Genomic DNA, 15,405 nt, shown 5'->3' with positions numbered 1-15,405 from the left:
GGTGTCCCTCCCTCCACACATGTGCGGCGCGCGTACAGGTGCCACTGAGTCCGGTTGGGGTCTTGGACCGAGGAGGGGGTTCACCAGCGGCACGTCAGTAGCAGCGGCGGAGAAAGAGGGATCCGCGGCCGGAGGGCCAGGCACGGGGCGGAACACGGCAGGCGGGCAGAGTATCTGCCCCTGCGAGTAAGTATTTGATCAGTGCCTGGCAGTGGTTGGAGTTGCTGTGGGGCCTTTGACTGCCGGAGGTTTTTGTGTGCCACAGGGACCGAGGAGGAGGATTGAATCCACCGGCCGTCCAGCCTGTGGATCCCCGCGGACGACGTTCACCGCAGGAGGGCGGGGTCGTAGAGGTTTCACCTGTCGAGCGCATGCAGGGGCGGACTGGACTGCCTTATCCTCTGGGGGCCCAGTAGACTTTATTGTGGGGGTCATCTTGGGCATCATAATATGAGCTTTTAGAATAAATTCTGTTTTTGAATTTGCTTTTGTGGTTGCGCTGCTTGCCTCGGTTTTAAAATCTACTTTATTCTCTTAAATTTTAGTGGCACCCTTTATATCCACCGATACGTGTCACATGTCCACCCCAGCAGACAAAAGGCCACAGTTTAACATCCACCTGCAGCTACAGGCCCACATGTGCAAATGCGCCACAAGCTAACATGCTAATGTGCCACATGCTAACACGCCACACCCTAACACCGTCACAAACCGAAGAAGACATCACATTTTTCATGATTCCTCTGACTCTGATCATAACAGGTGATAAACAACATTACAGATGGGTCACATGACCCAGTGTCACCACTTTTACCTGTTCCTTTCCATCAGGTTGTCTCAGGTGATTCTGAAGGCCTGTTCAGGAGCTGATCTCCAGAATTCTGGATGTCACCTTGTTCACATGGAATGGGGTGAAGTGGTGAGGGTGTCAGAGACACTTAACTCAGGATTCCTGTCCCTCTGTGAGATGCTGGCGTCACGGCCTGCTGTTAGATGTTGGTCCTTATCTCCCCCACGTGTGGGTGAGGACGAGGAGCTGCTGGACCAGCCCGGACCACAGAACCTTGTATGGCCAAAGCCCACTGGAGAGGAGATAAGCAGCACACAGGACACGATGTGACCAGCAAGATGTTTCTGTTAAATATAGAGCAGTTATCAGACACAGCTCCCTCTGCTCCACACACTCTCTTCTTCTACTGCAGCTGCATCAGGACCAGAGGTGAGTAAGAAGAGCCAAAAGAGCCCGTTCAGTCTGCAGAAAGTCACGTTTGCTCAGCTGAAGGTTTCATTATTAGGATGGCTGAGTTAACGTTCAATGGTTGTGTTAACGTTCGATGGTTGTGTTAACGTTCAATAGTTGTGTTAACATTGTTCGATGGTTGTGTTAATGTTGTTCGATAGTTGTGTTAACGTTCGATGGTTGTGTTAACATAAGATGGTTGCGTTAGCGTTGTTCGATGGTTGAATTAACATAAGATGGTTGTATTAACGTTCAACGGTTGCGTTAACATTGTTCGATGGCTGAGTTAACGTTGTTCGATGGTTGTGTTAACATAAGATGGTTGAATTAACATAAGATAGTTGTATTAACGTTCAACGGTTGCGTTAACATTGTTCGATGGCTGAGTTAACGTTGTTCGATGGTTGTGTTAACATAAGATGGTTGAATTAACATAAGATGGTTGTATTAACGTTCGATAGTTGCGTTAACATTGTTCGATGGTTGTGTTAACGTGCGATGGTTGTGTTAACATAAGATGGTTGTATTAACATTCAATGGTTGTGTTAACATAAGATGGTTGTATTAACATTCAATGGTTGTGGTAACGTTCGATGGTTGTGTTAACATAAGATGGTTGCGTTAGTGTTGTTCGATGGTTGTGTTAACATAAGATGGTTGTATTAACATTCAATGGTTGTGTTAACGTTCGATGGTTGTGTTAACATAAGATGGTTGCGTTAGCGTTGTTCGATGGTTGTGTTAACATAAGATGGTTGTATTAACATTCAATGGTTGTGTTAACATAAGATAGTTGCGTTAACGTTGTTCGATGGTTGTGTTAACGTTCGATGGTTGTGTTAACATAAGATGGTTGTATTAACATTCAATGGTTGTGGTAACGTTCGATGGTTGTGTTAACATAAGATGGTTGCGTTAGCGTTGTTCGATGGTTGTGTTAACATAAGATGGTTGTATTAACATTCAATGGTTGTGTTAACGTTCGATGGTTGTGTTAACATAAGATGGTTGCGTTAGCGTTGTTCGATGGTTGTGTTAACATAAGATGGTTGTATTAACATTCAATGGTTGTGTTAACATAAGATGGTTGTATTAACATTCAATGGTTGTGTTAACGTTCGATGGTTGTGTTAACATAAGATGGTTGCGTTAGCGTTGTTCGATGGTTGAATTAACATAAGATGGTTGCGTTAGCGTTGTTCGATGGTTGTGTTAACATAAGATGGTTGTATTAACATTCAATAGTTGTGTTAACATAAGATGGTTGTATTAACATTCAATGGTTGTGTTAACGTTCGATGGTTGTGTTAACATAAGATGGTTGCGTTAGCGTTGTTCGATGGTTGTGTTAACATAAGATGGTTGTATTAACATTCAATGGTTGTGTTAACATAAGATGGTTGTATTAACATTCAATGGTTGTGTTAACGTTCGATGGTTGCGTTAGCGTTGTTCGATGGTTGTGTTAACATAAGATGGTTGTATTAACGTTCGATGGTTGTATTAACGTTCGATGGTTGTGTTAACATCAGATGGTTGCGTTAGCGTTGTTCGATGGTTGTGTTAACATAAGATGGTTGTATTAACGTTCGATGGTTGTATTAACGTTCGATGGTTGTATTAACATTCAATGGTTGTGTTAACGTTCGATGGTTGTGTTAACATAAGATGGTTGTATTAACATTCAATGGTTGTGTTAACATAAGATGGTTGTATTAACATTCAATGGTTGTGTTAACAGTCGATGGTTGTGTTAACATAAGATGGTTGCGTTAGCATTGTTCGATGGTTGTGTTAACATAAGATGGTTGTATTAACATTCAATGGTTGTGTTAACAGTCGATGGTTGTATTAACATAAGATGGTTGTATTAACATTCAATGGTTGTGTTAACAGTCGATGGTTGTGTTAACATAAGATGGTTGCGTTAGCATTGTTCGATGGTTGTGTTAACATAAGATGGTTGTATTAACGTTCGATGGTTGTATTAACATTCAATGGTTGTGTTAACATTCAATGGTTGTGTTAACATAAGATGGTTGTATTAACATTCAATGGTTGTGTTAACAGTCGATGGTTGTGTTAACATAAGATGGTTGCGTTAGCATTGTTCGATGGTTGAATTAACATAAGATGGTTGCGTTAGCGTTGTTCGATGGTTGTGTTAACATAAGATGGTTGCGTTAGCGTTGTTCGATGGTTGCGTTAACATAAGATGGTTGTATTAACATTCAATGGTTGTGTTAACATAAGATGGTTGTATTAACATTCAATGGTTGTGTTAACGTTCGATGGTTGCGTTAGCGTTGTTCGATGGTTGTGTTAACATAAGATGGTTGTTAACGTTCGATGGTTGTATTAACGTTCGATGGTTGTGTTAACATAAGATGGTTGCGTTAGCGTTGTTCGATGGTTGTGTTAACATAAGATGGTTGTATTAACGTTCGATGGTTGTATTAACATTCAATGGTTGTGTTAACATAAGATGGTTGTATTAACATTCAATGGTTGTGTTAACGTTTGATGGTTGTGTTAACATAAGATGGTTGCGTTAGCATTGTTCGATGGTTGAATTAACATAAGATGGTTGCGTTAACGTTGTTCGATGGTTGTGTTAACGTTCGATGGTTGTGTTAACATAAGATGGTTGTATTAACGTTCGATGGTTGAATTAACATAAGATGGTTGCGTTAGCGTTGTTCGATGGTTGTGTTAACATAAGATGGTTGTATTAACATTCAATGGTTGTGTTAACATAAGATGGTTGTATTAACATTCAATGGTTGTGTTAACGTTCGATGGTTGTGTTAACATAAGATGGTTGCGTTAGCGTTGTTCGATGGTTGTGTTAACATAAGATGGTTGCGTTAGCGTTGTTCGATGGTTGTGTTAACATAAGATGGTTGTAATAACATTCAATGGTTGTGTTAACATAAGATGGTTGTATTAACATTCAATGGTTGTGTTAACGTTCGATGGTTGTGTTAACATAAGATGGTTGCGTTAGCGTTGTTTGATGGTTGTGTTAACATAAGATGGTTGTATTAACATTCAATGGTTGCGTTAACATAAGATGGTTGTATTAACATTATATGGTTGTGTTAACGTTCGATGGTTGTGTTAACATAAGATGGTTGTATTAACATTCAATGGTTGTGTTAACATAAGATGGTTGTATTAACATTCAATGGTTGTGTTAACGTTCGATGGTTGTGTTAACATAAGATGGTTGTATTAACATTCAATGGTTGTGTTAACATAAGATGGTTGTATTAACATTCAATGGTTGTGTTAACGTTCGATGGTTGTGTTAACATAAGATGGTTGCGTTAGCGTTGTTCGATGGTTGTGTTAACATAAGATGGTTGTATTAACATTCAATGGTTGTGTTAACATAAGATGGTTGCGTTAGCGTTGTTCGATGGTTGTGTTAACATAAGATGGTTGCGTTAGCGTTGTTCGATGGTTGTGTTAACATAAGATGGTTGTATTAACATTCAATGGTTGTGTTAACATAAGATGGTTGTATTAACATTCAATGGTTGTGTTAACGTTCGATGGTTGTGTTAACATAAGATGGTTGCGTTAGCGTTGTTCGATGGTTGTGTTAACATAAGATGGTTGTATTAACATTCAATGGTTGTGTTAACATAAGATGGTTGTATTAACATTCAATGGTTGTGTTAACTTTCGATGGTTGTGTTAACATAAGATGGTTGTGTTAACATTCAATGGTTGTGTTAACGTTCGATGGTTGTGTTAACATAAAATGGTTGCGTTAGCGTTGTTCGATGGTTGTGTTAACGTTCGATGGTTGCGTTAACATTGTTCGATGGTTGCGTTAACGTTGTTCGATGGTCGTGTTAACGTTCGATGGTTGCGTTAACATTGTTCGATGGTTGCGTTAACGTTGTTCGATGGTTGTGTTAACGTTCGATGATTGCGTTAACATTGTTCGATGGTTGTGTTAACGTTCGATGGTTGCGTTAACATTGTTCGATGGTTGCGTTAACGTTGTTCGATGGTTGTGTTAACGTTCGATGGTTGCGTTAACATTGTTCGATGGTTGCGTTAACGTTGTTCGATGGTTGTGTTAACGTTCGATGGCTGCGTTAACATTGTTCGATGGTTGTGTTAACGTTCGATGGTTGCGTTAACATTGTTCGATGGTTGCGTTAACGTTGTTCGATGGTTGTGTTAACGTTCGATGGTTGTGTTAACGTTGTTCGATGGTTGTGTTAACGTTCGATGGTTGCGTTAACGTTGTTCGATGGTTGCGTTAACGTTGTTCGATGGTTGTGTTAACGTTCGATGGTTGTGTTAACATAAGATGGTTGTATTAACATTCAATGGTTGTGTTAACATAAGATGGTTGTATTAACGTTCGATGGTTGCGTTAACATTGTTCGATGGTTGCGTTAGCGTTGTTCGATGGTTGAATTAACATAAGATGGTTGTGTTAACATTCAATGGTTGTGTTAACATTCAATGGTTGTGTTAACGTTCGATGGTTGTGTTAACGTTGTTCGATGGTTGTGTTAACATAAGATGGTTGCGTTAGCGTTGTTCGATGGTTGAATTAACATAAGATGGTTGTGTTAACATTCAATGGTTGTGTTAACGTTCGATGGTTGTGTTAACATAAAATGGTTGTATTAACATTCAATGGTTGTGTTAACGTTCAATGGTTGTGTTAACGTTCGATGGTTGTGTTAACATAAGATGGTTGTGTTAACGTTGTTCGATGGTTGTGTTAACATAAGATGGTTGCGTTAGCGTTGTTCGATGGTTGAATTAACATAAGATGGTTGTGTTAACATTCAATGGTTGTGTTAACGTTCAATGGTTGTGTTAACGTTCGATGGTTGTGTTAACATAAAATGGTTGTATTAACATTCAATGGTTGTGTTAACATTCAATGGTTGTGTTAACATAAGATGGTTGTATTAACGTTCGATGGTTGCGTTAACATTGTTCGATGGTTGCGTTAGCGTTGTTCGATGGTTGAATTAACATAAGATGGTTGTGTTAACATTCAATGGTTGTGTTAACATTCAATGGTTGTGTTAACGTTCGATGGTTGTGTTAACGTTGTTCGATGGTTGTGTTAACATAAGATGGTTGCGTTAGCGTTGTTCGATGGTTGAATTAACATAAGATGGTTGTGTTAACATTCAATGGTTGTGTTAACGTTCAATGGTTGTGTTAACGTTCGATGGTTGTGTTAACATAAAATGGTTGTATTAACATTCAATGGTTGTGTTAACGTTCAATGGTTGTGTTAACGTTCGATGGTTGTGTTAACATAAGATGGTTGTATTAACATTCAATGGTTGCGTTAACGTTGTTCGATAGTTGTGTTAACGTTGTTCAGTGGTTGTGTTAACATAAGATGGTTGTGTTCGATGGTGTAGGAGCCGTAGTTAAATATATTTCTTGGGTGAGTTGATCACTGGGTTTTAATTTTATTTCCCTATTTGTTGTCATGGTGATGCAACAGGGGTCACATGGGTGCAAGCCATCAATCAAAAGGAGCTGTCAGTCTGTCACCTGGTTATTTGACAGATGGAGGGCTGGGTAGCCGTAGTTTTTGTTGATTAAGTTAAAGCCACCTGTAACAGTAAAAGGCTTTAATAAACGGAGAAACGCATTCCATCTCTCTGTGAGTTAACGAGAAGCTGACAGCATATCAAATCAATCAATCAATCAATCAGTCAATCAATACTTTATTGATCCCAGAGGGAAATTAGAGTTGAAAATAGACCTGGACCCATCCTCAGCCTCTATAGTGACTCTGGGTTTAATGATTTTATTTCAGTGATTCAGTAAAGTTAATTAGACAATGATGAACTTCTTCACTTTAACCCATCTAGCGACAGATCTACGATCTCCTGATGCATCAAACCCAGACCTGCACTGGGCTTGATGCAGGTTCTGGTTCAAGCTTCAAGATTCCAGATTTTATAAGCTGTGGTTTTCTGTTCATGAAGATGTTTACAAACAAACATCACAAAAGGGTTTTCAAATGCATTTAAACATGCTGTTTGGGGCTTTCACGACTATGTGCTGCCTGTTAAACACCATCATGGCTCAGGAGGTGGGGGAGCATCGAGGGAGGGGGGAGGGCTGCTCTCAGAGCTGCAGCGTCTGATCGTCTTCAGTCTGCTGAGATTCTGATTTTTCTGCTCAAGGACAAAAGTTTCCTTTTTTTTCCGCTTCAGGGATTTTGCAGAAATTCTGATTCAGGAAACAAAAGTTTCCTCAATGATTTTGTTCCTCTTCTCCGACACAAAGAGTTTTAGACGGTAGGTTCCTCGTTTGTCTCCCATAGTCTGCTTTTTCCTCTGAAGTATTATCTTTGTATTTTAAGACCAGTACTTCAGCAGCAGTATTATTAAGATCAAAGCATTTACTGATGAATATAGACGTGTTTCTGCAGATAAAACCATCATCATGAACACGCTCTACCTGTAAATTCTGTAAAAATACGGACAAACAGCAGAAATGATTCTAGAGTCTTAGTTTGATTCTCAGACTTTGAACAACTCAGTCGTTGCAGTTTTGAACTTTATCTCATCTTAAAGAAAATCTTTTACAATTAATGGATCTTGGTGTGGCTTACAATTTGAATATTTAATTTTTCTCTGTCTAGTTTGAGCTGCAAATCTGATTTTTTGTGTGGATTGCAATAACTATTCTATTCTATTCTATTCTATAATGCTGAGATAATAAGAAAAATTAAACTAAAATGACCATTTTGAATAAAAAACTGTAAGAATTTATTTATTTTATACCTGAAGGAAATTTTGAGTTTCAGGAGAAACATTAAAATCAAAAATCATCAATGTGTAGTATTTTTCCTGTACATTTAGTTAACTTAGTTTCGGGGCGACGGTGGCACAGGAGTTAAGCGCTCGCCTCGTGATTGGAAGGTTGCAGGTTCAAGCCCTGCTCAGTCTGTCGCTGTCGTTGTGTCCTTGGGCAAGACACTTAACCCACGTTGCCTGCTGGTGGTGGTTGGAGGGACCGGTGGCGCCAGAGCTCGGCAGCCTCAGTGCGCCCCAGTGCAGCTGTGGCTACATCGTAGCTCATTACCACCAGTGTGTGAATGGGTTAATAACTGGTTGTGTTGTAAAGCACCTTGGGGGGGCTATATCAATTACAGGCCATTTTAGTTTAATTTGTCCCAATAAACGAGATGCAGAAGGCTTGTCCTGGTCCTCCATCCCACCTTCACACGTGTCTTCTCTCCAGAGATGAAGAATCACCCTAACACTCCTCATCCACGGATCTCTGGATCCAGCTTTGTTGTCATCTTCTACATAACCTGATGACTCTCAAGCTTTCTCAACACTAGTTGTAAGATGTTCAGGTTATCACAGCAGGAAGTGACGCAGGCTGCTCTGATGAAGGGGATAGACATCAGACAAACTTTACCAACAGGATATGTGGTGAGAGTCTAGGAGAGATGCTTGGAGTTGGGGTGGGGAATGAGAAATCGGCATCGTGCAGATGTTGGTAGATCTTCTGATGCCTGCACACCATCATGCTGATGTCACAGCCTCAGCTCGGTTAGATGTCCCCATGATGCTGGTCATGAGTCAGCAGGAATGAACACACATCCCTGAGGTACTCCGGAGCTCTGGTTGATGGAGTGTGATGTGTCACTACCTCCTCAAGCAGTCTCGCACGTTCATGACAGGAAGTTCAAAGTTCAATTAAAGTATTCAGTCAGGAAGACCAGATGTCCCATTTAGTGCGGGACAATCCTGCGTTTCCATTGATTTGTTCATAACGGACTCATGTTGCGTGTTTAAATCTGGCATCTAAAATCTGATCGTGCAGCAAAAGCAGTCAGGGCTGTCAATCAAACTAGGAGGTGGGACTTAATGGCGATCCAGAGCGCCCCCCTCTGGAGTAGCCTGGAAATGAAAATGCTGCTACTGCAAAGAAGGTAGAGCTGTTTGGCCGAAGCAGACACGGTCCCGAGGCACTGTGAAATAGTAAGAAAGCTTCTGCTGTTTGCTTCTGTCAAAGATCTCAAGAAAGTTGCATATAAATATATATTTTTGTTATTTAACAGTGAAGTTAAAGCTAGAAGGAAGACAACTACGTTTACGTGACCTTGATGCATTGAAATCTCATATTGCCCCACACCTGTGTAGTCGTTGTCCCACATCAGGTGAGCTGGGGTCATGGTCACCCAGTTGGAGCAGAGAATGCCAGAGAGTCTGTGAAAAGCCAGATCCAGCCAGACTCAGACCTGAGCTGCACAAAGAGTCTAAACAGTCTGGAAATGTTTCCTCATCCAAAGAAGCACGCTTCCATACAGAAGGTGATCTGGTTAAGCTTCAGGGAACGAGAACAAAGCTGCTCCGTAACAGGAAATACTTCAGCGCAGTTTGGTTCAGAGGAAGGAATGAAACTCATTCCAGACATGAAAGGACAGAAGGTGAGATGCTGAAGGCTGTTTTTATGTGTTGCAGGGTGAGAGGAGCTGAAGCGTCACCATGAGTCGAACTGGGACGTTGTTGCCGTTTTCCACCTATCAGCTGCTTTTCTTCATGACCATCTTCTCCCTGGACTTACCAGCTTCAAAGGCAGGGCACTCTGCTCCAGACCTCGAGTCCAACACCACCATCAGCAACCAGACCAAATGTGGCGGCAGCACCAACTGCATCGAGGGCGTCATCCTGCCAGTGTGGAAACCGGAGAATCCGGTCTTCACTGACCGCCTGGCTAGAGCCACCATCTACTTTGTGGGTTTGTTCTATATGTTCGTGGGTGTCTCCATCATCGCCGATCGCTTCATGGCATCCATCGAAGTGATCACGTCTCAGGAGAGAAAAATCACCATCAAGAAACCGAACGGTGAGAAGATCGTCACGACAGTTCGGATCTGGAATGAGACGGTGTCCAACCTGACGCTGATGGCCCTGGGTTCCTCTGCACCTGAAATCCTCCTGTCGGTTGTGGAAGTCTGTGGTCACAACTTTAACGCCGGCGAGTTGGGTCCCAACACCATCGTAGGAAGCGCTGCCTTCAACATGTTCGTCATCATCGGACTTTGTGTGTCTGTCATCCCTGAGGGAGAGACCAGGAAGGTAAAGCACCTGCGGGTCTTCTTCGTCACCGCAGCCTGGAGCGTCTTTGCCTACACCTGGCTTTACCTGATTCTGGCGGTCTTTTCACCTGGTGTGGTTGAGATATGGGAGGGGCTTCTGACACTCTTCTTCTTCCCCATTTGTGTTGGGTTTGCTTACGTGGCGGACCGCAGGCTCCTTTTCTACAAGTACATGTACAAACGATACCGGGTTGGGAAGCAGAAAGGAATGATTATCGAGACTGAGGGAGAGCCAAACCTTCCAACAAAGGTGGACATTGAAATGGATGGTAAAATACTGAACTCCCATTGCGATGAGATGCTTGACGGAGAGGCGGGGTTTGAGGCGAAGGAGATGGATGAGGAGGAGGCCCGCAAAGAGATGACCAGGATCCTAAAGGAGCTCAAACAGAAGCATCCGGAGAAGGAGATGGAGCAACTAATGGAGCTAGCTAATTACCAAGTTTTAACCCAGCAACAGAAGAGTCGAGCCTTTTACCGCTGTCAGGCCACCAGGATCATGACCGGAGCAGGTAACGTCCTGAAGAAGCACGCCGCTGATCAGGCCAAGAGAGCCATCCAGCACGACCTCTGCTCCGAGGTGTCGGTCAACAGCTTTTCCTCCAAAGTGTTCTTTGATCCTGGGAGCTACCAGTGTCTGGAGAACTGTGGCAGCGTGGCACTCAATGTGGTCCGTAGAGGTGGAGACTTAAACACCACCGTGTCCGTGGACTACCAGACCGAAGACGGCACGGCAAACTCTGGTTCCGACTATCGGTACACCAAAGGAACCGTTGTGTTCAAACCAGGCGAGACCGAGAAAGAAATCCGCATCGATATTATTGACGATGACATATTTGAGGAGGATGAGCATTTCTTGGTTCATCTCAGCAACGTGAGGGTGACATCAGAAGACACAGACCGCCGCGACCCAAACCACACGGACACCATCGCAGGCCTCGGGCTGCCTTGCTCGGCCACGGTCACCATTTTTGATGATGACCACGCTGGTATCTTCACATTTGAGGAGCCAGTGGTCACTGTGAGCGAGAGCATCGGGGTGATGGAGGTGAAGGTGCTCAGGAACTCAGGAGCTCGTGGCTTTGTAGTGGTCCCGTACAAAACTATAGAGGGAACAGCTAAAGGAGGCGGTGAGGACTTTGAGGACACGCATGGCGTCCTGGAGTTTGAGAACGATGAGATCTTGTAAGTACAACCTGACTTTACCCCTAAACTCTGCAGACGTTTGCTCTGGTTGAGTCACTCTTTAGACAGCCGTCCAACATGTGAGAAAAGAATCGCACCACAGATTCTCCAGCAGATAAAACTTAACCGTTTTCAACGTTGTTTCGCTGGTCGGTGTCTTCATCGGGTTTTGCATCAACAATTCAGTCAGTCTTTGTTATTTTAGTGTTGCAAAGGATTGCACTGACTCGGTCAAGTCGCCCGGACCCACAGTTACATCCCACTAGGGCTAGGGTGATGGTGATGATGGCAACCCCTGATCTACAGTTAGTTACTCCTGGCTTAAAGTCATCTTGGGTCCAACCAGAGCCACTTGGAAAACTTGGAGAACGTGCTAACTTGGGATTCTTGCTGCGAGGCAACAGTGCAACCAATTGCACCGCCATGAAAACCCCCCAAAAAATAAAATCAGTTAGATTTGGTCCCTGTTGTTGTCGCCTCCATCCTTCCGGCTCCTCCCTAGGAGTGGACCAGCTGCTTGGGGACTCGCCGTTTCTGGTTCTGTCAGTCCAAACTGGAGCAAATAAACAGCTCCAAGCTCTCTTCCTTATTAGGCCGGCCAGTGTTCAGCAGCCCAGGTCCTGCTCCTCGTCGCAGCGCCGGCCCATAAAGCAGACAGACGGCTGCAGCTTGTTCCTGTCAGAGCCGCCATGGGGGAGGTCCACGCTGGCGCACAGCCACATCCCGACACACACACACACACACACACACACACACACACAGAACCCAGCCTGTAAAAGACCAGAGATAAACACACTCATTGTGAAGATGTTTTGTTTCTCTGCAGCTTTAAATCTGAACGAGCTCTGAGACAGGATCCTTCCTGGTTCCTGGACTTCAACTGGACTTTGTTCCTGAGGGTCTGGTGTTCCTCCTTCTGGCTAATTCAGTTCAGCCCATCCGGTTCTATTGCCGCGGGAACGATTCTCAGAGCGCCGATGTGACGCTCAGATGTTTCGGGTTCTGACCCAGAAATGGAGATTCTGACCCGACTCAGTGGCTGAATTAAAAATTTCAAAAACAAGAGCAGAAGGCCGGATTATATAGTCAGATTAAATCTGCCCCCCCCCCCCCCACACACACACACACACATAAATAAGCCTCACAGGGAACTGAACATTGTTCAGTCAGCAGTTAGGAACGCAAACAACTTCAGTCCATCAGTCTGCTGCTGCACACACACACGCACGCATGCACGCACACACACACACACACACACACGCACACACACGCACGCACACACACACACACACACACACACATAAACACATACACACACACACACACACACACACACACACGCACGCATGCACGCACGCACACACACACACACACACACACACATAAACACATACACACACACACACACACATACACACACACACACGCACGCACGCATGCACGCACGCACGCACACACACACACACACACACATAAACACATACACACACACACACACATACACACACACACATACATACACACACACTCACACACACACACACACACACACACACACACACACACAAACACACGCATCTTCGAATCTGTTTCCAGCACCTGGTCTCCAAAGCTAAAGGGAAACCCAAACTTCCTTCTCCACGGTGATCCTCTCCATCTCCTCCTAGTCCTAATCCTAATCCTAATCCTAGTCCTAGGAGATCCCTCGGTGCTCTCTGACCGGAGAGGATCTGTGTCTGATCTGAGTTTCCTTCTAGAAAACTGGGATTCTTCCTAAAAAATAACCACCTCACTTGAGTGAAGATGAAGAGGAGCAGCAGCTAGATGTTCCTCAAAATGTTCTCACACCACTTTGTTTCTTTACTAAATCCTATGTTTACCTGTTGCTGTTACCTCTTACCTGTTATTGTTTACTCTTCAACTATTTTCCTCTTCCTTTGCATCGTTTCTCTCTTTTTTTCCTTCAAATTGCAGCAAAACAATTCATATCAATATAATTGATGACGAGGAGTACGAAAAAAACAAGAACTTCTTCCTGGAAATGGGGGAGCCTCAGTTGCTGGAGATGAGTCATCGGAAAGGTGGGGGCATCTCCACCCCGTGCCTTGACGCTGCCCACATCAGAATTAACCTTTGACCTTTGCTAATCTTGACCCGCCACAGCTCCATGCAGGGATAAAAATCAGTGATTAATAAATTCTAAGAGCAAAGCGAATGATGAGAGATTGCAGGTGTGTCTCCGTTTCATCACCTGATGTTCTGATCCTTTGTTCCCTGCAGAAAGGTGGGGTGGGGTCATCTCCTCACTGAGATGGAGCGCTGTCAGTTTTTGTATTTTGATCCCAGGAGCATGTTTGAGTGTGCTTGTACTAATGCATGACCTCTGACCCTTCCCCCTGCAGGAAGACCATATCTGTTAAAATAATTGACCACGAGGAGTACGATAAGAGGGCCAGCTTCTACATGGAACTGCAGGAGCCACACTGGGACAGGAGGAGATGGACAGGTGTGGGGACACACCTTCACCTGTCTGAACTTTGACCTCTCCTGCTGCTGTCTGCTGCTGCTTCCTCTGGTTGCATGCCGACTCCTCACTGGTTAGGACTGTCAGGGAATTTGGCTGGGATTGGTTGGGCCGGTTCTGGTTTAGATTAACTGTTCAAAAACTTTATTTAGTTCCAAATAAATAATTGCGACGCAAAAACTGAGAAAGGTATAAAGTTTTATGACAAAGTCACGTGAACTGCTGGGAATTTTTGGAGTCTGGATCTGATTTAAGATGACGACACACTCTCGGCTCTGAGCTGTGAAGGGGTCCTTCATCTACTGGGATGACCAGAACTGTGGGGCTGCGGGATGGGACGGTCTGCTTCAGACTCCCGCCCTTACTTCAGCATATGTGCGGTCGTCTTTGGACAGCTTGTTCGGACCTCCTGGTCCTGCTGGTTTGATTAAAAACCTGTTTGTTTGTTTTGGTGTTTGAACTAACTTAACCTGAATCGTACTCGACCCTAAACCCGTTCTGCCGCAGTCTGGTTCTGCTTGAGCTGGCGTAGTCCTAACCCTGGAGTTAAATGTCTGCATGAAGATACCTCCGCCCATCTTCTTCAGCTTCTTTTTCATGCTTCTCTCTCACCGGTCTCCTTTCTTTAGCCGTGTTGCTTCAGGAAGTTGGTAAGCGCGTTTCCTTTTCTCTGAATGGTCTTCAGGTTTTCTGCTCATTTTAAACATCTAACCTTTTCATCCATGTCTCCTTCCTCCCCAGGTGGATTCATCAGGACAGGTGAGAGACCGCAAACATTTAGAGGAAGTTAGTGAAGAAAACGTTCACGTGCATCATGTGCTGTGCAGATGTGGACAAAAGTGTCGGCACCCTTGGGTCAATGAAAGAAAAAGCCACAAAGGTTCCAGAAATAACTTGAATCTGACAAATTATGAAATTTTACAAATGAGAGTTTCCTGTGTAAGTAAACCCAGAAGACTGCATCGAGTCACCGACTTGTTGTGTCAGAGTCTTTACAGCAATCCTCATACCAAGCAAGCATGTAGCGATAGTGGAGAGGAAAACTCCCTTTCAACAGGAAGAAACAGAACTTGCCTCAGTGTGAGCGGACATCTGTTGCAGCGGACAGGGGTTTGAGAAGACCACACACACACACGACAGATGAACTAGTAGTAGCACATCATATGTTATAGAAAGTAAAACATTAATATCAGGAGAGGGAGAACGTTTAAGTGGTTAGCAGCAGCGTGCTAGCCGACGGGCCCCTCCATGAGGCTCCTACAGCTCACAAGGACATTATTGTAGCTTCTTCTGGTGAGAAAAAATCTTAGAGAGAAAATAAAGTTACCAGCT

General features: G+C 43.8%; 1 protein-coding gene across 4 annotated transcripts in view; it reads left to right on the top strand.

Moving 5' to 3' along the window:
• Positions 1 to 1,063: 1,063 nt before the first annotated feature.
• The window catches only part of LOC107394051 (sodium/calcium exchanger 1), a 19,348-nt gene continuing 5,006 nt past the window's right edge, over positions 1,064 to 15,405 (top strand). Inside the window, exons 1-5 of one of the 4 annotated variants that reach the window (XM_015972800.3) lie at positions 1,064 to 1,219; positions 9,727 to 11,549; positions 13,524 to 13,630; positions 14,703 to 14,723; positions 14,815 to 14,832. In XM_015972800.3, the coding sequence (XP_015828286.3) occupies positions 9,751 to 11,549; positions 13,524 to 13,630; positions 14,703 to 14,723; positions 14,815 to 14,832 (1,945 nt within the window). In that variant the 5' untranslated portion in view covers positions 1,064 to 1,219; positions 9,727 to 9,750. Of the gene's footprint in view, positions 1,220 to 7,409; positions 7,546 to 9,726; positions 11,550 to 13,523; positions 13,631 to 13,951; positions 14,056 to 14,702; positions 14,724 to 14,814; positions 14,833 to 15,405 lie in introns of those variants that run through there. The other 3 variants (XM_054743858.2, XM_015972823.3, XM_070552106.1) reach the window with 3 other exon arrangements.

The sequence above is a fragment of the Nothobranchius furzeri genome, chromosome 6 (genome assembly GCF_043380555.1).
Source record: "Nothobranchius furzeri strain GRZ-AD chromosome 6, NfurGRZ-RIMD1, whole genome shotgun sequence".
In the NCBI taxonomy this organism is placed as follows: domain Eukaryota; kingdom Metazoa; phylum Chordata; class Actinopteri; order Cyprinodontiformes; family Nothobranchiidae; genus Nothobranchius; species Nothobranchius furzeri.
This window is presented reverse-complemented; position numbering and strand designations above follow the sequence as displayed.